A 26,154-nucleotide genomic window follows, 5' to 3' on the forward strand; every position below is an offset into this window, starting at 1 on the left:
GTATTGAGGCTGGAGTTTGACTTGTTCAGTGGGATGGGCGAGAGGGCAGAGCCAGCCTTAGAAGTTTGGGATATGATTTGTCAGCCCCTTACAAGTTTGCAGTGTTTGTTATTCATCGGTATGTGCCAGGGAGGTTCCAAACTCTTAACATTTTATAATAATAAAAACGCTGGCTACAACAGTAATGACCCCCTCATGACAAGGCATTCTATGGCCATTGATGTCAAGGTTCAGCTCCTTTAACCTATAAATTCCTATAAATGGAATAGACAAAAATAAATTATAAATGATAATTAGATACATTGCTTAGATACATTATAAAGTGATTGGATGTGCTGTGCAATCAGGCATATAGTTGTTGAATTAAACTCTTGATTCTTTTTTAGTTTCTTTTACAACAATTCATGAAAGATCCAACAATTAAAAATGTATATTTTATAGGTCTCTGAAAACAAAAGACGATATCAAAAGGATGGCTTTGACCTTGATCTCACCTATATTACTGGTATGTGCCTCATTACGGAATTCTCCTCTTGCTTAATTAATTATTTAACTTTATAACATATTTTTAAAGCTGCAAAAACAAAAACAAATATTATACAATACACAGATTTTTAAATGCATCCCCTAAATGCTATGCAATTTATGTAGAAAATGATGTGTACAGTATGTATACCTTTAGTTATATAGTGCCCCAGAGTAGTCAGTGCTTTATAAAAGACACACTACAGTACAGGGAATTATAATACAATAAGAGCTACAAACAAAATCAGACAATACAAAAGGAAATTCCTGCCCCGGAGAGCTTACAATCTAAGTTGTATGTTGGGCGACTTACAGAGGCAGCAGGTGAGGGAATAAGTGCAGTAGATGGCAGTGCTTGGCCACAATGGTTGGTAGGAGGGACTATGCTTTATTTAAGAGGTGAGTTTTAAGGTAACACACACAATCCCAGCACGCTCTAGCTCCAACATCCACGACATCATACAGTGTGTGTGTATATATATATATATATATATATATATATATATATATATATTTTATATGTATATATATATTATATATATATATATATATATATATATATATATATGTCAAAAAGAGTGCTACTGAGCGTGGCCAATGTATACAAACAAAAGACAGGGGTGCCCAATGCTACATCCAATTGACAAAAAATATAAAGTAATAAGTATAAAGTTTAAATACTTCAATAATAATATTTACTTGGTTATGTAGTTAAACCCTTTGGCCAAAGCGACATAAGCCTGCATACCAACGTCAAGGTATAACCAAAATTAATGCAGGTCCTAACACTAAACTGTGAACCCTTCCTTTTACCTCTGTATGAGGGGAAACAACCACAGTGAGTCCTGTACATTCAGCAAAATGCTAGAACCTCCCAAGTTAAAAAGGTGGGGAGGGGTGAGCTCTGGGAGGAGGGGCCACTTACCCCCAAAACAACTGTTACCAGTCAGGAACTAAATTAACACACAAAGAATCTACATCATAAATTATGTCTTTTGGAAACGAAAAAAAGGACCTTTATTGTTTTGAAAGGTCATGTACAACAACGTGTAAAACATTAATATTAGTCTAATAGAAATGTTCACAACGATCAGTTAACCGATTGTTTTCCTTGATCTATACAGATAATGGAACAAAATAATCTTTACTTCCTTTTTTTTTTTTTTTTTTTTAAATAGACCGAATAATTGCTATGTCTTTTCCATCGTCTGGAAAGCAGTCATTTTACAGGAATCCTATTGAGGTGCGTCTTTTATGTGACTGTTGTCAGCCAATGTAATTGTAAAATAATCATATTGTATACATACAGTACATCATGTTTTCAAATCATACTTCTAATGTACCAAGACAGGGAAGCAGATTTAGTTACGTTCTTTTGCAAAGAGGATAAAAGATACCCAGACCCCTTGAATTCTGTTTTTCAAAAATGTAATTTAAATGCATCATTTACAAAATACAACATACTGTGTTAACGTATCAAGATGCTTTGTATCCGTTTTGCATGTTTTACCTCTGTTTCTGTGAGCAAATATTGGATACAGTCGCATGGAGAACAAGTTACTTGACACACACTGATATTGATGTGTCTATTTTTAGCATCATTTAAACAAGAAGATTTGAGCTCCTGTTAACCTCAGCAGTTGGCACTAAAACGATCAAATATTTAATACCTTTGACAGAGAAGCTAGAAGAGAATTGTGATTAATAGTCTGGCTACATGGCTTCACTACGATGAATACATGTTGCGTAATTCAAAACCACTTAAGATCTAATTCTACAGTTTCTACTGAACCTTAACCATGAAGCTATTGTATCTTAGTGCAGGGGTGCGCAAACTTTTGGCCCTGCACCCCCCTGCTTGCTAAGCCCCAGTGCTCGTGCCCCCCATACCAGGTATCCGGCGTCATTTGACGCCGCGTTGCCATGGCGACAATGCTGTTTTAGAGACAGTCTTGGCTATTAGCCCTTAGTAAATGTTGATAGAATGAGAAACAAAAACGGGTAAATCCCATAAGTAAAAAACAAGCAATTCCTTATTTATTAAAGTAATATGAACAATTGCCACACTTTTGACACCATTGTTATGTTACTTTATAAATATCTAATTCCTTGCTTTGTACCTCTGATTCCTCATACAGCATCTCTTTGAGCTGGAACTTGGGAGCCCCCAGATCCAGATAATGTTATTCTGTATAATCTGTGTTTTCCTATTTTGGGGGTTGGGTATGAGTGTGCATCAATTCACAATAATTATTTAATGCACCTCTAGACCTTTTTTGTCTTTCTTTCTGGATAATTTATTTGGGGAATATACAAAAGAGATGTGATTGTTTGGGAGTTGGACTACATAATGTCCAAAATGTAAGGCATGAACTGCTATGGCAAAATTGTTCCATTTGTTTTGCATGGAACAGCCTGTCATTAACATGCTACAACCTTCCAGGTGTAGTACTGTAGGTGCATATACAGTTAAATAACTAAAAGGTTTGCGCATAATTGTCACGCACGGCACACCTGTGAGTACATACCTGCATACGGGATAAGGGTTAATACACAGCTCTCTAGCTGGCCCAGTTTTCACCTTCGCAAAGGTTCCTCAAATGAGTAATATCTCCCCTAAATCTGTCCCTATATACCATCTGTCACAAACAGCACAGAAGTGAACATGTGAGTTAGCACCAGGGTTATTACACATGGCTTTCTCTAGCCAACTCACCTTTCTCCTGTGCAAGGTACTTTCATTAAGTAAATATTAACCCCTTACTCAATTGAAATCATATCTATCTGCTTCCACCACCCCAGATTTATGCAAAATATATAATTAATATATATCTGCCAGGGTCTCAGGTCCCTGTTTATTATAGAAAAAAACTATGAATTTAACACACAAAAATCTGTTGTAGTAAAATGTGTCCGAAAATGTTAATACTCTACACAGCGTGCAACAGTTTATTCAGAGCCTCAATACATTACTTATTAAGAATTGTTTATATATATATATATATATATATATATATATATATATATATATATATATTATATATATATATATATATTATATATGGAACAACATTACCATTCTCACGTCCGGTAAAGGAAGACAGCACTCTGATCAGTAAAGGCAAAAAAAGTCTGTATTAGGCATCAGTACAAAATGAACAGGCCGCCCAATCCGACGTTTCGGTTCCGGAGTGGAACCTTTCTCACTCCACTCCGGAACCGAAACGTCGGATTGGGCGGCCTGTTCATTTTGTACTGATGCCTAATACAGACTTTTTTTGCCTTTACTGATCTGAGTGCTGTCTTCATATATAGTACGTTACCATATGCCATAGGTTTTCCCCCAGAGAGGTAAATGGCATAGAAATATGAAAATTCACGTCTTTTGATTACATACTGTATGATGCAGTATATTTGCACCAGTATCTTTGTACCAGTTGTGTAGCTGGGAGACTTTGATGATCAGGGCGATCAGACAGAGAGGTTTTGTAGAAGTGAAGTACAGTAAGAGCTATTTGTTGTATTGCATTTTCATTGCTATTTTTTATTGTCCATGTCATATACACTTTTAATTGAAATTCAACATGTGTTATGCTTTAAGTACCACAAATACTTTGTAATCAGGGATTACAAGTTTTCATTTCACTTTCTTTCTTTTTAAGGATGTTGCAAGATTTTTAGACTCCAAGCATAAAGATCATTACAAAATCTACAACTTATGCAGTAAGTATTTTACAAAACATTTTGCTTTAAAATGCAGCTAAAACATTCTAAAAATAGAAACCAGTTTAAAAAAAACATAATCAGTGTCCTATTCTCGGCTCTGTAGAGGAATTTTACACCAGGCATATTGATATAATTAGAGCAGAACAATAATATTTCAGGGCAGCAGACCCTGGTGTAAAAAAAAAAAGCCTTCCCTGAAATGTTATTGATCTGCTCTACCTGTACCAATATATCCTGTGTAAAATTCACTTTGGCATCTATTGCTTTCCCCTGCCTGTGTGCTCCATGCTTTATTTTTATTTTTTTACTGCACCCAGTAAGACACCTTGCAGCCCAATCATTGCAATGGTCCATAAAGGGATATACAGTATTAACTAATCCACGCAGAATGGAGTCTTATGGAGTAGCAGTGCTCAGTAAATTTGTACATACGTGGTGCTAAGCCATTAGGCACATTATGGGCATTCTTTTGTATATACTATACTAATGAACCAAGTATAAATATATATGTATGTGTGTATATATAGATGCAGTCAGTTGTATCTCCAACCTGCTCTGCACATGTGTTGTTGAACCGCGGAGCATTCACAGCCACAGGCAGAGCAGGGGGGAATTGCCCATCAGTATTAACACAGCGGGGTCCCTGCGTCTGAATGGGACTCCCGCTGTGTTAATCCTACCGGGCGGCATGAATCTGGAAGAAATGTGCTGTGAGGGTAGACAGAATCAGTCACTCTCTCTGCGCACCTCTAACAGATGATTTCCCTTTATTTTAATTACAGTACTTAGTATTGAAGCAGCGGTTCTCTGGAGCTGAACCACATTAATTTCAGCCCTGGTGACCCCCTGCTTCCTGAGTTACAGGCCCCAGTATGGGGTGCCGGTATCTCCGGCAAGTTTAATTCTCCCGCGTCTCGTGACATTTAAACATGCAGGAAATACCGGCACCCCATAACCAGGGCCTGTAACTCAGGAAGCAGGGGGTGCCCGGAGCTGAAATGAATGCAGTTCAGCTCCAGAGAACCCCTGCTTCAATCCCATGTTATTAAAATAAAGGCAGCGCGATCATCTGTTATAGGTGCGCAGAGAGAGTGACTGATTCTTCTACTCTCACTGCGCGTCTCTTCCACACTGATGCAGCCCGGTAAGATTAACACAGCGGGAGTCCCATTCAGACGCAGGGACCCCGCTGTGTTAGTCCTGATGGGCAATTAGTCTTGTCGCGGGGATTCCTTGAGCAGGCTGTTGTTAGGCAGCTGCCATCTGCGGTTTCCCGGCCGGCTACATGACAAATGAACTGACTGTGTATATGTATATATATATATATATTAGAAAAGAAAAAAGAGAGAGAGCGCACGCCCCATAGCATAATACAGTACATTTATTGGGAAAGGGGAGGGGGGGGGGTAGAAAATCCACTCACAAGGGTAGGTTAAAACCAAGCAGTGTGTGAAATATATCACCGCCAACTCTTGTCACTCAGCCTCCAGACCCTGCAGTCCAACTCTCACTTGAAGCTGCTGGTAGATGTTCTCTGGTGCATGAGTAGAAAGGCTCCTTAAAATCAATGATGCAGTCTTTGAGTTTTTAGGAAAATCTCCAATCTCTGCTGGCCGCAATGTGTATCAGCGCTCGATACAGCCTGTCATGCGCATTTTCCTAAAAACTCAAAGACTGCATTATTGATTTTAAGGAGCCTTTCTACTCATGCACCAGAGAACTTCTACCAGCAGCTTCAAGTGAGATTTGGACTGCAGGGTCTGGAGGCTGAGTGACCAGAGTTGGTGGTGATATATTTCACACACTGCTTGATTTTAACCTACCCTTGTGAGTGGATTTTCTACTCTCCCCCCACCTCCCACCCCTCCCCTTTCCCAATAAATGTACTGTATTATGTATGGGGCGTGCGCTCTCTCTCTTTTTTCTTTTCGAATGGGTATCATCTGGATGTGGTTCATCCTATTTGAGAGCTGCCGGAGATCCCCTCATACCAGGACTATTTTTTCCTATTTAAGGATTTTCACTCAAGGACTGGTTTTTATATCAATTTTTCTTTTTGCTTGTATTTTATGTTATCACATGTTTTTGGTTGTCTTAAATTGTTTTTCACGAAATAGGAGCACATAATATATGTTATATATATTTATTTTAAATTGTAGTATACACATCTATAATTTTTAGTGATTTTGCCTATTTAGAAATATTCATTTAAATTATCATTAATAATATTTTTACACTATTTCAACACTTCTTAATTGGCGCTACTTCACTTCCTTTTCTTTTTTATATATATATATATATATATATATATATATATTATATATATATATATATATATATATATATATATATATATATATATATATATATACATACACATATACAGTATATGTATATTTGGTTCATTAGTATATGTATATACATTAGTATATAGTATATGTATATTCAAAAGAATGCCCATAATGTGCATAATATAGCATCATCATGATTTTCAGTACTTGCTGATCCACTGCAGTTTGAAGACCTCCCCAATGATCTTCCAGGTACTTAGGTTACAAGCCATCTTCTTCATGTTGCGCCAACAAATTTTCTGATTTCATCCTCGCAACTTACTTTTCGTAACCGTTTTTTTTAATTTCTCTTGGAATCCAGTCCATTTACGTTTTTTGTCCAATGGTGGTAATTTCATCTTGCAATATGTGAAATTATTCACCCTTGTGATGATGTCACAGACTTTTGATTGGTTTTGAACCCATGTATTATTTTCCATGTCTCTTAGGGTAATACCCAGCATACATTTCTTCATACTGCTTTGAGTTGTCTGAAGCTTCTGAATTATCTTCACATTTAGGGTCCAAGTTTCACGTCCATACGTGTGCACAGGAAGAGTCCACTGGTTGAAAACTTTCGTCTTGAGGCACAGTGGAAGGTTTTCTTGAAATATTGTCTTGTTTCTTCCAAATGACCGCCACCCCATCTTCATTCTCCTATTGATTTCATTTCAAATGTTCCCATCAATTGTTACATGCTGGCCAAGGTAGACATGGTCTCCAACTTCTTCTAGTTCTATTCCATTTATTTTGATCTTTGCAGATTTGACACATTTGTCTTGCTGAGATTCATATGCAGGCCAACTTTCTTACTTGCTTCGGCGAGTTCAACAAATTGTAGGTTACTCAAATATTCACTGTTGATTTTGATTCCTTTACAATGCAATGTCTTGAATGATTCTTTCAGTGTTGCTGTGAACATTTTTTGTTACATGGTGTCTCCCAGTTGCCCTCCCATGCTGATCCTTATCTTGCTTGTATCTTCATGTAATCTAATGGCTGATTTGGCATTCTCGTAAATGTTCCTTATAATATCAATGTATGCTTCTTCTTAATGAATTTAGAACCACTGAGATGTAGACAGAATCAAATGCTTTTTTCATAGTCTACGAATCCTAAATGGAGTGGTAGATTGTATTCATTACTTTGTGAAATCACTTTTTGTATGACTTGTATGTTTCATTATGTTGTATCCACTGAAAATCCCACATGTTTGCTAAGCTGTGTCTGCTGTAACTGATTAGCAATTATCTTCATAAAAATCTTACAAGTGATTGAAATTAGACTGATTGGTCTGAAGTTCTTGAGATCTTTGTCTCCTTTTTTGTTGTTAAAGATAACTATGGCATTGCTCCATTGTTCTGGAATTGTCTTGTTCTTCGAGCAGCATGTAAAGAGTTTTGCAAGGATTTTGTCTATTTCTTCACCAGTTATTTTCACGATTTGAGTTGTAATTCCATCTTTCCCGGGAGCCTTCTCATTCTTCGTGGATTTTAACACTTTTTCTGTAGGGATACATGGTAGATCATTGGTGGGGGTTTTTCTCGCTCTTCCTCTCCTGGATTATGTCCTGTGTTATCTGTGTGTCTCAAGAAGAACTTGAAGACTGTCTAACTTGGCCAGCAAGTATCTATGATATGAACCTTTCAAATTAAAATCAATAGGAGAATGAAGATGGGGTGGAGGTCATTTGTAAGAAATAAGACAATCTTTCAAGGGAACCTTCCACTGTGCCTCAAGAGGAAAGTAGTTAACCAGTATATCCTGCTTGTGCTCTCGTATGAATGTGAAACTTGGCCTCTTCTGTAAATGCAAAGATAACTTAGAAGCTTCAGACAACGCAAATCAGTATTAAGAGATGTATGCTGGCTATTACTTGAAGAAACGTGAAGAAAAAGGTATTGAGAAGCAAACAGAAGTCTGTGACATCCTGACATGAGTGAAGAAATTAAAATGCCAGTGGGCTGGACATATTGCAAGAAAAAATTACTATTGTTGGACAAAGATGGTACTCAACTGGATTCCAAGAGATAGCAAAAGACCAAGAAGATGACCAAAAGTAAGATGGGAGAATGAAATCAGAATATTTGTTGGAGCAACATGGAGAAGAGAGGCTTGCAAGTGCAATACCGGTAAGATGATTGGGGAGGCCATCATGCAGCAGTGGATCTACAAGGGCTGAAGATTTTATATATACGTGTTGTGTCCAGTCAAAACCCAGATCACATACTGGCAGCTCTAGGGCTTCCCAAGTTCAGTTCTTGTGAACCACCAAGCCAATTTTTTTTAGTTGCTATTTAACCAATTAACCTAGCTTTATTATCACTAAGACGACTTGCTTAGGTTCACATTGCCCGGAAAATGTTATCCTTTTGCTTGCTCTTCAATTCGAAGAGTCCTCTATGCATTTGGACAGTGGACAGTTCATAATATTTGCTTGTTCTAGCTTCATCTGAAGTGATTTGTGAGAAAGTCAGAATAGTTTGATTGTGATAAAGGAATTTATGAGGAGGGAAATCTGCGAGAGCTTGAAAGCTCATAGACAATAATGACTTTCCTCTACACGTAATCACTGGAATGAATATTATGCTGTTTATCACCCCACCATTGTCTCTTACAGGCGAGAAAGGATATGACCCCAAATACTTCCACTATCGGGTGGAACGGGTGTTTATAGATGATCACAATGTCCCAGCTCTAGCGTAAGTTTTTTTGTTACCCTTCCTAAAGCTGAAAGGCCTGCAATGCATTGGAAAGTAATGGTGGGTTGAACAGCAACTGGCTTACAGTACCTTGCACAAGAAAAGAAATGTAACTGTTATGTTCAATCTTGTACTTTTTGTTTTTAGGGACATGCTGTCCTTCACTGCCAGTGTTCGTGCATGGATGGCAGAGGATCCAAAAAATGTTATAGCCATTCACTGTAAAGGAGGCAAAGGTAGGGTTCAGCGAGATCAAGCAACTTGCCCAAGGTCAAAAAATGCTGGCACGGGGATTCAAACCCGGTTCACCCACTTCAAAGGTAGTGGTGTTATCAATGTACTTTTGCTAAACAATTATAACAGAGGAGGTAACTGCTAAAAAGTCCATAATGCTGAGAAAATTCAAACACTGCCACACGCCAAACATATAGTGCTGCCCTTTTGTACGGTTTAGTAGCGGAGGACATACTTCAAAAAGCAATATACTGTATCTTTGCTGATAAACGTTTTAGAAACAAGCTGAGGCACCCCTACAACAGAACAGGGTCACAGAAGACATAGGACAGATGGTAGCAGAACAGGGAAGGGGGGGGGGGAGGGATGCCCCATTGGGGCCTAACTTCTGTGTTTGGACCATGTGGGTGGATTCCCTCTGCTGCCAGGTTGGGCCCCGCACCACAGTTTGGGCCCCGGGGAGGGCTTATGGAAAGAAGAAGGCCTTACATGTGGTGGGTCAGATAGAATCATTTGGCTGGCCGGATGTGACCCGCGGGACTTATTTTGCCCACTCCTGAATTAGATCGACATATTCTCTGCATTATCCTCACAAACAGCATCTTTACTTCGTTTTCCTGACATTTTCTATGATTTGTTAAATATTACTTGAAATGTTATAATAGTAGAAGCTTGTTTTTAATGATAGAAGTTGTGAAACGTAATCGCTTTATTCTGATGTTTATAACAAAAAGATGATACTTAGAAAAAACCTTATTAATTAGCATTTATGTATCTGTGTTTTAGGTCGCACGGGCACCATTATCTGCACTTGGCTTGTTGACAGTGACCAGTTTGAGAGTGCAAAGGTACTGTACAGAAATGTGCAGATGTTGCAGACTTCATTGTTCCCCAGAAAAAAAAACATATCCCCATATAACACATGTAGCCCCCTTTCCCCATGCCTAAGGGAACTACGCGGGCAACTACACGTGCTGCTGTACCTGTTGCTCACAGGAGGCCTAACCCTCTGCTTCGGGTAGCTTGGGGTGAGCTCTGTCTCCTTGCGTGCAGCGCCTCCACCTATGAGGGATCCCAATGTTGGTGGGATAACCCCTCACAGGAACCAATAAATAGTAATGAATAATACACCACACAATGTATATAACATGGTTTACTGTACAGACATACTAACATATATAACATATTACAACTGTACCCACAGTATAACCCCAGTAACCCAACACTTGAAGGTTCCCCCAAAGTACTGAGTGTGCTGTGGCACCAATACCCCTGGTGTCCTGTTCCAGCAAGTCCCACCCAAATGTGAGGTAGCTCTATCCCCTGTGGATGTAGGTGCACGTTGGGTACCTGCCTGGGTACTCCAGTACCCAGGTGCTGCTTGGCGTAGTGAGTTGGAGCGGGTCCCATGTAGCAGGGCCTCCAACACAAATCCCCTCACTCCTAATGGTTCCTGATCCTTCTCGTGAGGTGAGCTCCAGCCGTAGGGTCTCACCTGAATGTTCTGGTGTACTGCGGCCTGATCCGAGGTCGCAGAGCCTCTCGGGCCGTCCGGTCACTAGTGCAGAAAGATCAGTAAGTGGAAGAGTCCCTTTCTGGGGCCTTCCCTACAACACTCCTCTATTATGGCTCAGGGCCTAACTGGGGCATAGGTTCAAGGTCTAGGCCTAGCCCAGGAAGAACTGCTCCCTAGACACTACCTTCTCCTTTGGCTCCTCCGTCAGGACTGAGCACACTGGCTCCTTGTCCCAGAGGATATCCTGTTCCTTTCAGGCTGCTCCAATCCCATTGGCTGGGACATCCCACCAGTTCTACCTCCCCCCAAGGATTCTGTGACTAGTAGTCCCGCTTCAGGCTATGCTGAGCCAGTCCAAGATGGCAGCCGCGCAATTCCCGCAAAGCATTCTGGGGATTGTAGTCTCTATGGGCTTTTAAAGCCATGTAACTGGCCGCCACTCCGATCGCAACTTCGCAAGCGCGGCAGTCCGAAACGGCAGCCGCCACCTCTCCCCAATCGCGTGGAGCTCCGGTGGGCAACCCAGCAGTTCCCCCTCACCAGAGGTAAAGAGGGGGACTCTGCTACACACAGAATATCAGCATTTACATACAATTCAATAGCAGTGTTGGAGCAGCATATCAGAACATATCCCTCCAAAAGGGAACTGAAGCCTGCTATTCTATGAAAAAATACTTATGTCAATCTGTTACATTTAGATGACATAATTATCCTATATTTGTATTTACAGTATTTTGATCCAGAGGAAGGCAAACGAAAACCCCCAAGTGACACTATTATTATTATTATTATTATTGGTGCAACAATCCTCAGACATTTAAATATAAAATCGCACATACTGTACGTGATTTACAGTACATGGATAGTTCTAATTGTTTATGGAAAGTATTGAATACTCAGACACTGGTTTGCACATGTCAGCTGTTCTGCTCATTCTAAAAAGGATATTTATTAGTACACAGCATTCTAAAAGTTGTCTCAACATTCCATAATTAAAATTAATGTATGTGTGATTGTTTGAAAACCTTTTCTATTCTGTTGCTGTGTCAGTCATCTGAAGGGTGTTAAGGAAATAATCTGGTTTGCCCTTGTTACTCCATTAAATCATACCCTGTGTGAAAAATATGAAAAACAATAAACAGCTTGCCTTGTATATGTATCTCATGGAATTGGCACTGGTTGAAGTAGGTGTCCATACATTATTCATCAATGTGGGATTGGTATATGTTCAAAGAATATTACTCTAGTCCAGAGGTTGCTTTCTACCAAAAGGAATACCCTTTGTGATACTGTGATACTTTGAGATGTTTTTACTCTTGCATCTTTTGTTCATGTAATGCTTGATTTTTACATACATTATATTGTCAGTTTTGGCATGTTGAGCCTGTGTGGAGATGTCTGCAAAGCATTACTCTATAATGCAGCTCCACTCACGCTGATGTGATAAGAAACAAGTGGAAACTGTTTCCAATACTACTTTTTTTCGCCTTAGGAAAGCTTGGATTATTTTGGAGAGCGCAGGACTGACACAAGTGTGAGCACCAAGTTCCAAGGCGTGGAAACACCTTCTCAGGTAAGTGCAGTGATCTGCGTGCCATTGAAACTGTACTGTATTCTCAGTTTAACCTGTTAAAGGAAGTGGCAAATCATTATGGATATCATTTTTTTTTAAAGGATGTTATTAATTTAGGGGTTTTCAAAAGGGGTCCATTCAATGTCAGAATTGTTTGCACGGTTATGTCCCTCATTACATCACTCACCCATATTCTCCTTACGCTATCTGTGTAGCGTAGGAAGAATAGAGCATAGAACAGAGCGCCTGCGTGCGCAGGGTACGAGGAGCTTTGTGGGACTGAGGCCTCATCCTATAGGAGCATGGGAGGAGCGTGGCGCCGTCACGCAGAAGCCACTAGGAGAGTGTTGCAGGGGGCATGGCTGCGCACTGTGTCAGGCAGGTGACAGATGGTGCATGCTGCTGATGGCATTGCAGGACCGGCAGAGGCAGCGACTGGAGCTGGTACTGAGGGAAGGGGACACTGACACACACACGTTGTCCCGGGCCGGGAGGCCTAGCCAGCGCTGACAGTTGTGCCTGACCTCAGCTGTCTCGGTGCCGCCAGCTCTGTGTCTGGCTGCCGGGCCTCAGATTTGTTCCCCGCTCCCCCCCTCCCCCCACCAATGCAGCAGGCTCCTCGCTCCGCTATTGCTACGGCCTCCTGTGTAGGCCCCGCCCCTGAAGTTTGGCATGCGATGTACATGAGAGGATGTGATCTGAGATTCAAGGGGGGGTGGTGGTCTGAGATACAAGGGGGGGTGATCTGAGATGCAAGGGGGGGGGTGATCTGAGATGCGGGGGGGGGGGATCTGAGATGCAAGGGGGGTAATCTGAGATGCAAGGGGGGTAATCTGAGATGCAAGGGGGGTAATCTGAGATGCAGGGGGTAATCTGAGATGCAAGGGGGTTATCTGAGATGCAAGGGGGATAGAGGGTGATGTGTGTGGGGGGAATCGGGTGATGTGTGTGGGGATGGTGGTGTGTGAGGTGCAGGGGGAGAGAAGGTGATGTAGGAGTGAGTGTGTGTGTGCACTGGTAAGGGAAAAGAGGATGGAGGGGAGAGGATGGAGGGAAGAGAGGGAGGAGAGAGGGGTTGGAGGGGAAAAGGAGGAGAGAGGATGGAGGGGAGAGGGAGGAAAGACGAGAGAGAGGGACAAGGGAGGAGATAGAGGATGGGGAGGAGAGAGAGGATGGAGAGGATGGAGAGGACGGAGGGGAGAGAGGACAGAGGGGAGAGAGGACGGAGGGGAGAGAGGACGGAGAGAGAGGACGGAGGGGAGAGGGAGGAGAGAGGATATGGAGGGGGGAGGAAGGAGAGAAGGGATGGAGGGGGGAGGGAGGAGAGGATGGAGGGGAGAGGATGGAAGGGAGAGGGAGAAAATGATGGAGGTGAGAGGGAGGAGAGAGAGGATGGAGGGGAGAGGGAGGAGAGAGAGGATGTGGTAGAGGGAGGAGAGAGGATGGAGGGGAGAGGGAGAGAGAGGATTGGGGGGAGAGGGAGGAGAGAGGATGGGGGGGAGAAGGAGGATGGGGGGAGAGGGAGGAGAGAGGATGGGGGGAGAGGGTGGGGAGAGGGTGGAGAGAGGATGGAGGAGAGAGGGAGGAGAGAGGGAGGAGAGAGAGGATGGGGGGAGAGGGAGGAGAGAGATGGTGGGGGGAGAGGGAGGAGATGCAGAATTTTAGACTTGTGCCACCAAAGATGTGGCAGATTGTTGTGGGAAAATAAAATGGGAAAAGAATGGTGCAGAGAGACGCAGAATTTTTCTTATTTAGGGGGCAGGTGGCGAGTAGCTTTTTTGGTAATTTGTCAATCTATATATATATATATATATATATATATATATATATATATATATATAATCAAAAAATAAATAGATGATACCGTTCTGTGGCTAACTAAATGCTTTTATTTGTGCGAGCTTTCGAGATACACTGATCTCTTCTTCCGGCGATGTTACAATGAATGAAGCAAGGATAACTTAAAAACAGTGTCTCTTGGAATGTTATCTGTGCTTGTCCTTCCCCCGGTGTGGATGTGTTTTATGGCTAGAGGTGTCAAAGGGTAACTGAAAGCAAGTGAAGAAAGATCGCCAGGAAACTACAACCCATCCTCCAGGAAGATACAAGACTGCAACAGGTCTTCCCTGAAGCACCCTTATTATCATACAGACAACCCCATAATCTCAAGAATATTATGGTGAGGAGTAAAGTATTCAGCAGTACAACTGAATGCGGGACAAAACCATGCCAGGACCCAAGATGCAAAACCTGCGCAATGCTCTACACAGCGGACACAATACAAATACCACACAAGAATCGGGAATACAAAATCAGAGGAGGGTTCACCTGTTCCTCCAGCAATGTCGTGTACCTCATCATGTGCATGAAATGCCCAGGGGGCTGCTACTACATAGGTGAGACAGGACAGGGGCTAAACAAGAGAATGAACCTGCATCGCCACAGCATCACACGCGGAACAAGAGACAGTCCTGTTGGCGAACATTTCTCTGACTCTGGCCATAAGATGAACGATCTGAGGGTTGCCATACTCAAAGGTAATCTTAAAACCCCGAAAGAGAGACGGTTGCATGAATACAAATTTATGCAACTGTTCGGGACACTTAGCAGTGGCCTAAACAGAGATCGAAATTTTATGAGTCATTACTGACACTAGCGAACTCTCTTCCCATGAGCGCTAAAGGCCATGTCTGTACATACTGTGCTATATGTATGCACACACAGCTGTCTCTCACACATACTAATACTCCTTATTTTTCCATCCATATACACCAATAGGGACCACATAGTATCCACACACACTTTTAGTTGTGCTACAAACTCTCACATTTCCACACCCACCCACACCATTTATATCCCTCTCACTCCACACACACCTTGTGTAGAGCACTGTTTATACTGTGGGCTCTCCATTCATTTTTATTCACACTGATACACATACACACTCTTTCTTCACTTGCTTTCAGTTACCCTTTGACACCTCTAGCCATAAAACACATCCACACCGGGGGAAGGAACAGCACAGATAACATTCCAAGAGACACTGTTTTTAAGTTATCCTTGCTTCATTCATTGTAACATCGCAGGAAGAAGAGATCAGTATCACGAAAGCTCGTACAAATAAAAGCATTTCGTTAGCCACAAAACGGTATCATCTATTTATTTTTTGATTATTGAAGCTCGGCTAACACGGTACTGATACCTCTACATGTATATATATATATATATTACTTTAGCGGTTGTCATCAGTCATGGCTTCATGGCTTGTTTCTAGGTGACGTGGGGAGTTTGGGGCCGCAGCTTTCATGGAGATGTGGACGTGATTAGGAAGGAAGAGGAGGATATTCTCTTCTGTTCCTGATGTCAGTGGGCACCTGCATGAATGTGAAACCTGCATGAAACATGTCAGGCACTCGGATGCCGTGGGCCTTCTGCCACTAAACAAAATGTTAGGGCTACTTTAAACAGTGACTTTGTTGCAGCAATGTGGAAATACTATGGTAATTGCATACTGTAGAAACACAGATTTTTTTTTTTTAATCAGGGACTTCTCTAAAAAATCTGTAGCAAAGAAGTGCACATTTGTTTCAGATCTTTTAAACATGAATATCAGCTAAGATTTCTCATACTGTATGTCAAGTTTTCAAGTATGCCCATATAGGAAAATAAAGCTTTTCTGTGCAAATGTCTCCCCGTTCACGGTGTGAATATTGTTGGAGTTGTTTTCAAAGAATGTCAGACATTAGTTTGAGCAACGCGCCAACTTTCACACGGTTCCCGGAAGACTTCCATTCATCTGTGAAGGTTGCTTAAAATTACACAAATATAAATGTGGCTGTCAACTTTATCATCACTGAATAGGATTTTTTCTTGTTACAAATATGGCGATTTTCTCAATATCTTTACTGTTTTAGAATATCACAAAGTGCACAGACGTTTTACACATGTCTATTAACACTCACGGCCTTGATACATTGCAGAGCAGGTATGTTGGATACTATGAAATTGTGAAGAACAAATACAAGTTGCAGCTTCCTCCAGAGAAGAAGCTCGGGATTAGAAGCATCAGAATCCACTCAATTCAAGGTAAGACTGCAGTGACATGATCAATGATATCGCACTTATTACACAGCGGTACTTTTATAAAGCATGTTTTATGCTTCAATACACATTGATAAAAACAATTATATGTGTAGCCAAGTCCCCTTGGGCTACTAATTCTCTGGCCCCTCTAGCACTGTAAGTCCCAGTAAAGAGTGGGCAGTGTTGGGAACAAATCCTGCAGGGCCTGGTTGTATTGTTATATATGTGTGTTACCTAATAAAGTTCAGGAGTAGCCTGGTATTACAAGGGGGCCTATGACTGATAGGAGGCTGGTTTACAAGCCACTCCCCTGGGAAAGGGGGGATTTCCCTCTAGAGGTTAGAGTAAGAGTTCTGGGAGTTCGTTCTGTGCTGCCCTCCCTGCTATGAGGATGCAGCAGTAAGTCTCTCTTGGACAGGAGTGGGCTGAGGCCTTCCCCTGTTAGAGGGTAAGATATGCTGAGGAGGGGTGTTCAGGGCCTCAAGCTTGGGGTACTGCCTTCAGGGAATGGAACCTGTAATATGTAGGATGTACCCAATAAATCCCAGTTATACCCTCTCTGGTGTGATGTCTGGAGTGTGAACAACCAAGAAAAGTTGCCTATGAGATTCATCCTGGCTGCACCAGGATCCTCCTGGGCTGCAGGCGCTCCACTGACCAAAGAACCATCCGTGGTAGCCTGTCCTGATGTCTTCCTATACCACGCGGAGATCTCAGGCCTTCTGTTCTATCTCACAGGTATGCACCAGCACCAGAATACACCGGTAACTACATGATCTAAGTTAGGGTGGGGGGAAAGCTGCTACATTTGGAGGCGCTGCTGAGATAGCATGAGGACAGGCTTTTGCAGCAAGCAAGAAAAGAAGGGAGTCTTACTATGCAAAATCAGAGGGCCCATGGGTGAAGGACTGGGATCCCCGCCAAAATGGAGCTACACATGGACCCCTCCTCTCCAAGTTACATGCACTTGCAGTGTGTGTTTAATCGCTACTACTAAGAAGAGGTGCACAGGCAGTTTTCCCAGAGCCTTCACCAAAGGGGACTGTAGCCTGCGCCATGCAGTTGATTCTCTGACCTATGTTCTGTATATGCGGGCAGGTATCTGAGGAAGGACGCTTGACCGTCATGCAGCCAAAACCTCTGTTTGAGGAGCTGCAGCTATACTATGGCAGTCCCCACTTGGGGGCTGCCATGCGGCAATTCACTACTACGAAGAGGTGCGGGGGCGGTATCCCTGAGGCTTCACCAAAGGGAAGCTGCGGCCTGCACAGTGCTATTATAACCAAAAAGAGGTGTGGGGTAGTGTCTCAAGGGCTCCACCCGAGAAAACTACGGCCTGCACCGTGCTGTTCATTTTTTGTGTGAGCGGGCAGGTATCCGAGGAGGGGCGCTTGATCCGCAGGCAGCCTGAACCTCCGTTTGAGGAACTGCAGCCATGCTAACGTGGTAAAAAACAGAAAAAATACTGTGCGCTACTACCTAACTGACTAACCTAAAAATAATATTATAATATATGTGAATAAAAACTACACAGTGCAGTGACTAAACCATATAAATATGTGAAAAGGAATAAACCACAACTCCCACAGTGAGGTATATAGAAAATAAATAATATCACATAACCGTGTTACTGATAAGGGCGTCTGCTGCTATAAACACAGGGGGTGGCTCAGCACCCCACACACTCTAAGAAAATGGAAACAAAAGAAAACAGCGCACAACGCCAAATTGTGAAGCAAGTTTTACAATATAATATCAATTAAAAGGGTAATATATATTACCCAGGGTAATGGCCTAATTATTCCCTGAAGAAGTAGTTAATTCTACGAAACGCTTTGGATGACACTATTCTATTGCCTTATATCTGCTATTGCCTATTTATTGGCTTTGCCCTGCTATTATCATTCCTGTGTGCTGATTTGGGCCTTTTTGAGAGACTTTGCGAGACTTTATTACCTCCCTGCCGATTCCATCACTGCTACGGAGACAGTGACGTCATCACGCAGTGTCCCGCGACGGAGCGGCATCGTGGCACGCTGAGTGTGCCCCTGCAAGCTGCGGTCTTACCACCGTGCAGAGGATCTATCTGTTGAGCCACAGGAGCTGCTCCAGACGGCTTGGAAGCTTGAGTGGTCCCACTGAGCACCAATATCTCCAGCGGAGCCTGGCTGCTTAAAGGGAAACCCCCTTGGGAGTGAAGTACTGACAAGAACCCTGCCCCAGAACCAACGGAGTGGCACTAGCTGAGAGAAGCAAGCACCAGACTCTCTTGACATCAGCTGCTGAGTGGTAATCAGTGTGAAACACACTAAATGCACTTTACCAACCTTTACTATGTACGCAGATATATTACCCTTTTAATTGATATTATATTGTAAAACTTGCTTCACCATTTGGCGTTGTGCGCTGTTTTCTTTTGTTTCCATGCTAACGTGGTACCCACCAAAGGGAGATGCATCATGTTCTTTTTCAATTATCTGGGCTTGGCACAAAAGCCAAGTTACACCCTGTTCTCTAAAGCCGTACCACTGAATTACTAGAGGGAGGAGCTGAAGGCATGTCTACCTACTGTCGAGCAGCGGATGTGGGGCTTTAGCCACAGTCGCACGTGGTAGTATTGCTGAACAGACGCAATACACGCTGCCTCCCAGATAGCTGCAACGATGGATGGGAAGCAAGGCACTCACTTTGCCCTCCCAGGAGGTCTGCTATTACTTCCCCACAATGGGGAGAACTCGCTCCGGTTGGTCTGCCCATTGTGTGAAAGGGTGGGACCTGCACTGGGATCTGCTTCCCGGTGCTCTGAATGCCACGCACCGTACCCCCGCCTCCAGGGCCCTGGAGTGGAGATTTCCAAGACTCTGCTGCCCACTGGGAAACTTCTCGATATCAACGGGCTTCTCCAAATATTGATGGAAATGGCTGGACAGGCATCCGATACCTACCAGCCCAATTTCTGGATATTTGCTTTGGCACCTGGTCGGTTCCGAAATCTGGTCTGGGAGCCGCAGTTCACTAAGTATGGACTCTGGAGCAGGCTCGCTGGGAGCCCTGGGAACTGACATCAGCGGTATTTCCATCCCTGCAGAAGAAATCTTACCAACAAATGTACCCGAGTCCACACTGGCCGGTGTGCGACAGTATGAGTCCCTTTCTGCTCTCCAGTCAGTTCCAGGTACGATCCGCACCTTAGAGGAGGCGAGCTGGTGCCTGGACAGGCCCGGCCAAGCGAGGCCCGCCACGCTCTTGGTGCCCCGCTCCCCACAGGAGGAACCATCCACCGCTGGGTCCATGAGCTTCCGGAAGGACAGAGAGGGTGCATCCTTTGATGAGGTGTCGGATGACGCTTCCAACCCTCCCAAGGTAACGACTCCTTCGTCCATCTCGAGCCCCAACTTCTACCAGGGGGTGTAGATCCGGGATGTCGATAATCGCTGGACCGATGTCCCTGGAGGAATGTCCCAGCTCCGGTTGCAGTGTAAAGCCATCTACGAGGCCCGAGAGCGAGCCATAGCTACTGCCTAAGCCGTGCGCCCCGGACGAGTTGATCAGCGCGGAGGGATCTCCGCTGCTGGTACCGACCAGTACTGCTTCTTGTTCGGATCCTGCATCCGCCCATGCTGCGTTGGTGAGGACCTCTACGGTGAACATTTTCTTGCAGCAGTGCAGGGCGCGGAAGCAGGTGCAGGACTAATGAAGCAGCCCCTATGATATCCGGGGCATGGGAGGCCTTGCTAAGCCTCCGGCTGCCGCTGTTCCCGCTCCCGGGCGCGGACAGTTGCAGGCCATAATACGGACAATCTTTCCGGTTGCCGCCCAAGTTGGGGTAGGGAACTCTAAATATGTCCCCAGTGGCCACTTGCCATGTGATGGTTACCCCAAATGTGAGGTCTAAAATATCTGAAGGGGTGGACACATTACCAGGGTGGAATCAGTTATGTTATAATGTTACCATGTTGTGTTTTTATTATATAAAAATGTGGTGGGATGCTATGCCCTTATGTGAGGTCATGAGGTATTTGAAAACCAGAGGGAGGATGTAGTCAGTCCCCTTGGGCTACTAATTCTTTGGCCCCCACTTTGTATACCGTTGGATTCCGAGATACAGTGGTTACCATATTATTTTGAGATTAAAAGGAACATATAAAAACTTGTAATTGTTGTGTGTGTGTGTGTGTGTGTGTGTGTGTACAATACCTTGCCAATTTAGTGCACAACCTCCCACTCCATATACTATGTATGTGCCATCTAATTTAAGAAAATAGTTTATTCAACATCTGTTCAGTTTTCTTTCTTAAATTCAGTTCATCCCCTTATTTTCTTTACATAGAACTACATCAGTTATTATTTTAATGATACCTATAATTATTTATGTGACATGAGATTATTCGGCAAAAATGTGTTGTGTTTACTTATTGATTAATATTACTTTTGCACATAATTCATCATTCCATCTAACATTTCCACAATCTTTAATGTGCTACACATTATTATTAGCTATTAAACTTAGCTAACACTCGGAAGGAGACACAGTGGGAAAGTTTAGGCTCTTGCATGAAGTGACAAATATACATTCTTCATGGTTTTACCCCTTAGTAAGCAAAATACACCAGGATCAGAAATGTATTTGTGTAGAATACCTATAATGAGGTTGTGGCATAATCAGCATGAACACATATTGTACTGTACAGTAAGTCTCTTCCAGTTGAGTGAAGAGTTCCACACATAAAAGAATGAACCCGTGGGGGGTTATGATTCTACTGTCATTGTGGTCATGTGATTGCTTGGTCAGGGATTACAAAGTCGCTACTCATACCCACACGTCAGAAATTGAGAGTTGCGGACATCATCTCCAATAGGAACGAGCACAAACGTGATGATGTTCGCTGGACGATATTAGGGCCAGTAGCATGCTAACCCATTGAATGCCATGAGGGGACACGGAGAGCTTTATTTACAAAAGTCAACCGGCTGTAGACATGGGGTAATACCAGTAAAAAAAAAAACAGCACAAGAAATCCCATTGAAAGCAACTGAAGTTTTTCCCTTTGCAAAATCTGCGGCAAGGCTTTCTACTGGTTTTGCAGCCTGAAGAATTTAGTAAATAACACCAGAGGTTAAATGATTGGATTCTGTAGCATGTGCATCTGGGGCTGTTACATTATTAGTCTGCGTTGCATCTTTTCACTTTTACAGGCAGACAATGCAGCAGAGATGTATAATAGTATCGTTTCCTCCTGACTATATGGTTTTTTTTGGCCTGTTTTTAATGACGAGCTCTAAATTATATTTATGTTCAAGGTGTCGGGAAAAGTAATGGATGTGATTTGAAGGTACAGATAATAATGAAGAAAGAAGTGATATTCCAATGTGTTTGTGAGACTCAAGAAAACTGTAAGGTAAGAAAAGGCTACTAATATAACGTGGTCTGGGACATTTACTCATGGCTGTTTCACCGCGAACAAATGACTGCCAGCATTTAGCCGCGACTCACCTCACCGCCGGGACACTCAGCCGCCGGGTGCTTCACCGCTAACAACACTTACCCTAAACCCCCTAATGTTAACCCCTTTATACTGTCGCTACCCCCTACCCTAAAAACCTTAACCCTTACCCTAAACCCCCCCTAATATTAACCCCTAATACTGACGCTACCCCCTACCCTAAAAACCTTAACCCCTTACCCTAAATGACCCTATTATTAACCCCTTATACTGACGCTACCCCCTACCCTAAAAACCTTAACCCGGGGGAGTTTAGTCTAAAACCCCTAAAGTTAACCCCCTACCCTAAAACTTACCTAATGTTAGAAGCAGGAAGCGGCTCAGTGTTCAGCGGAGGATCGGCTGCGGCGTAGTATCCGTCTGTAGCCGAAACACCAGCGGTCATTTGGTCGCGGCGAAACAGCCGTGACCAAATGTCCCATTCCGGATATCACAGGCTTTCCAGGAGTATTGTGGTAAGCACCTAAGCATTACGCTTTAATTCATATGTTGTCGCCTCAATATGTGTGTACTACATAAAAATAATGTATATAAAATATACATGGACTTAGAAGCAGAATATGTTGCAGGAGTTTCTCATGCAATCTTTTTGTCTTGTAGTTGTTTTTCGATGCTGGAAACAATTCAGCCGTCATCAGCTTGGAAGGCTGCCCTGTTATCACTGGGGACATCAAAATAAGATTTGAGTCTAGTGCTGTAAGTATATGTCAGATTTCTGTCTCTGGTCATGAAACTATCGCCTCTGTTAGGAAGATTTGATTTAATGGTAGTTTCTCTGGGAATATTCAAAATAATCTGCACATATTTATATTACAATTCTGGATTCAATATTAGGGCGGTAATTGTACTGTTCATTTCTTTGGTACCAGCTGGCCCGATTTAAGTATGTGATCAATCTCTTTTCAGCAAATTGTTTTGTTTGCACATCCGTGAACCAAAAAGGCAAGCGTTATACATTAGAAGTGTTCCTCCACAAAATATAAGTAAAAGAAAGCCCTGACATCATACAGGTTTCTGAATTGCTGATAGTCGTGGTCAGGAGAATCACTCATTATAATGACAGTCTATACAAGGTGCGACTGCATTTCCACAGCCACGATAATGCAAAACACGTGGATTCTAAATTATGAAAAATATATCAACTAAAAGCAGTCACTTGGGTAACATGCTGAACCATTATAACAACATCAATATACCTTTTATATTATATTGCACAGCTGATTTCACTGTTGACACTCAAACAGTAAGGGATTGGTTAAATAAACAGGTATTCTCTGCTGTGTTGTCGTCTACTATGTACTCAAACATAACGTTGACAGTGTAGATTTATTGGTGTAAAACAACAATACTCCATGCCCCAGGTGATGATATTCTGAGCTGCCGACACCTCCCCATCTCGCACTGCGGCCGGTAAAACTTGAATACATAGATATGTAGAAAACAATGCTCACCCTAAATAATGTGCTTATTATTTCATTTCGATGCATTATTCTAACTTTCCAAAGGTTGCACTAAGGGCAGAAATAACAAAGATATTTAAAAAGATTACACTTTTGTAACATTGAATATATTTATTTAGGGTCTTCCAAAGGGCTACGACGACTGTCCGTTCTACTTCTGGTTCAACACTTCTTTCGTAGAAAACAACAGGTGAGATATGTATGTAACCCATAGACCCCCACTCGGTCGCAGATCGGACCCCCTAGGGTGTACTAAGGTCTGGCTACATGTCTGGGTGTGGTGCATACATGTGTGCAACAGGAGGTCCTGAGTCTCCCGCGATGGTATGGGGGATAACAGGAACAGGTTTCTGGGGTTCATGCCTTCATCTGGTCTCAGTGGTGCAACGCCTCCATCTCTGTGAAGCCCCAGGGATATGGGGTGGAACCCTTATAGAGAATTCCCACTCAGGGATGAGAGATTCCAGTCTCAGTCAGTCTCTTATAAAAGTAGCAGCAGCTCTCCTTTATTATCACAGCAGCACACAGCACACAGCACACAGCAAACACAGCAACACGCTGGTATCAGGTACAGGGTCTTCTCTCCCTCCAGACTGCACACCCTCAGGATGGGCTCTCTGGATCACTGTGTCCCTGCCACCACCCCAAGCCGCGGGCGCTCAGGGTGGGGCTAGCTCTTCCTTCACCCCCTATGCAGGGTGAGAGGCAATGGTCCACCTATTGCTAGCTAGGCCCTACTGCTCAGAAACCTAGCTAACTCGCTAACTCACAGGAACAAAAGATACACTAAATAGGCTGTACCCAGCCTTTATGACTTTGGCAGGCCCCTCCCCTATGTCTCTTGCCTTAGACACAGAGTCAGGTGGCCTACCTCCACCACTCAGAGCAGCGCTTGAAGTGGGGGAAACCCATGATAATTACTGGCAGCCTGCCCTTAGCAGGGCTTATACCAGTAGGAGGATAGATATATAGCTCAATTTCTTACCAGGGCTACATATAACGTAAATTAAGGCAGAGACTTTAAATAACATGGCTGATGTTGGAAGTTTATACGCCAGGGATTATAGCCCTAATTCCATACGATGTGAAGCCATCTGGTGCTTCACAGATACACACCGTATATAAGTTTGATATTATAAATAATATTAATAGAAGCAACTGCAGTGATGCTGAACAGACGTGAAATAACATATAACTTTATCAGATAATAATGCACTGCTTTTCATTGTAGGCTTTACCTTTCCAAAAATGAGCTGGACAATCCCCATAAAGAAAAATCCGGGAAAATTTACAAAGAAAACTTTGCTGTGGAGCTAAACTTTGAGTCCTGATGCTCAGATCTTCCCACCTGCACACATGTGGTGTCTGGACATTGATCACTATGCCTTAATTCACCGTGCATTGAAGCATTCGTGGCACCGTGAGAACATGGACTGCAACATGTCCATCTTAACAAAGAGATGATGTGCCAAAGCAGCGCTGAGAATCTGCTAAGAAACTATCTTTTAACAGATTGCAAATGTGAATATGTACATATTATAATTGTGTTAAATAAGTCTGCATGCGTACCTCACCAAGTACTTAACACTTTTATTCCTCTAGTGAATATTTTTATTTCAATGTTTGCTAGAAATCAAATCAGATTGCAGTGTTCTTGTCAGTTTATGGGGAACTGCTGCAGTGATAGTATTATTACACAAACTACATTTTAAAATTGCAGTCCCATCAAGATTGTGATAAAGTGTAAACATGTAACGCCTTCTATACCATTTTAAGGTTTGTTTAATTCTTTTTAGATTTTTTTTTTTAAAACGGTGTACATTAAGGCTTGTGACCCTTATTGCAATAAGCACATTGGTATATAACTTTCAGAGAACGTATAACATACACACAGCCTTTGTTTGGAGCGTGTCCAAATCGTAGATCTCAAAATGCAGCAGAAAATCGAAAGTTGCAGTAAATGGTGGAGTACTATAAACCATGTGTTTGCAAAATGGCCACCGCTGTGATTTTTCTAAGTCTCGCTAGAAATGTTTTCATACCAACTTACATCAAAAAGATCTCTGGAGTGTGGATTCAGGATGAAAGAGGCAGAGGTAGAGTGATTATTATACAAAAATACATTCTTACATAAGTACATTACTGGACAAGTGGAACAGTATCTTTAAAGGCACTGTCTTACAGAGCAGACCAGATTTCATCACCTTTTAAAGTAATTGATTTACGTTTATCGTTTATTTGTCCCCACCAGGTTTTATGTCATTTTAATCCTATCCAATACTTGTTGTCTTTCTCATTAGTTTGTTTAGCTCGTCGTGTTAACATAATTAGAAACCAAGAAAAAAGGGTGTGTATTAACGATTTGCCTGTTTATACAAAAGTTTACAAACAATCTTATTACGTAAGAGATTAGGTGAAGATTGTAAAAACCCTCCAGAGAATTTGGTTACCATGAAAACATTAAAAAATATATATATATTTTAAAGAACTGGTCTATTTTT

General features: G+C 42.5%; 1 protein-coding gene across 1 annotated transcript in view; it reads left to right on the forward strand.

The window, feature by feature from the left end:
* Positions 1-25,103, forward strand: part of LOC142490150 (phosphatidylinositol 3,4,5-trisphosphate 3-phosphatase TPTE2-like) — a 46,045-nt gene extending 20,942 nt beyond the window's left edge. The window contains exons 6-17 of the mRNA XM_075592017.1: positions 442-505; positions 1,704-1,768; positions 4,188-4,248; positions 9,202-9,283; positions 9,431-9,519; positions 10,304-10,365; positions 12,526-12,606; positions 16,587-16,692; positions 21,991-22,088; positions 22,794-22,889; positions 23,773-23,843; positions 24,885-25,103. Of these exons, the coding sequence (XP_075448132.1) occupies positions 442-505; positions 1,704-1,768; positions 4,188-4,248; positions 9,202-9,283; positions 9,431-9,519; positions 10,304-10,365; positions 12,526-12,606; positions 16,587-16,692; positions 21,991-22,088; positions 22,794-22,889; positions 23,773-23,843; positions 24,885-24,984 (975 nt within the window). The 3' untranslated portion in view covers positions 24,985-25,103. The remainder of the gene's footprint in view (positions 1-441; positions 506-1,703; positions 1,769-4,187; positions 4,249-9,201; positions 9,284-9,430; positions 9,520-10,303; positions 10,366-12,525; positions 12,607-16,586; positions 16,693-21,990; positions 22,089-22,793; positions 22,890-23,772; positions 23,844-24,884) is intronic.
* Positions 25,104-26,154: the final 1,051 nt, after the last annotated feature.

This window comes from Ascaphus truei, chromosome 3 (genome assembly GCF_040206685.1).
Source record: "Ascaphus truei isolate aAscTru1 chromosome 3, aAscTru1.hap1, whole genome shotgun sequence".
Taxonomy (NCBI): Eukaryota; Metazoa; Chordata; class Amphibia; order Anura; family Ascaphidae; genus Ascaphus; species Ascaphus truei.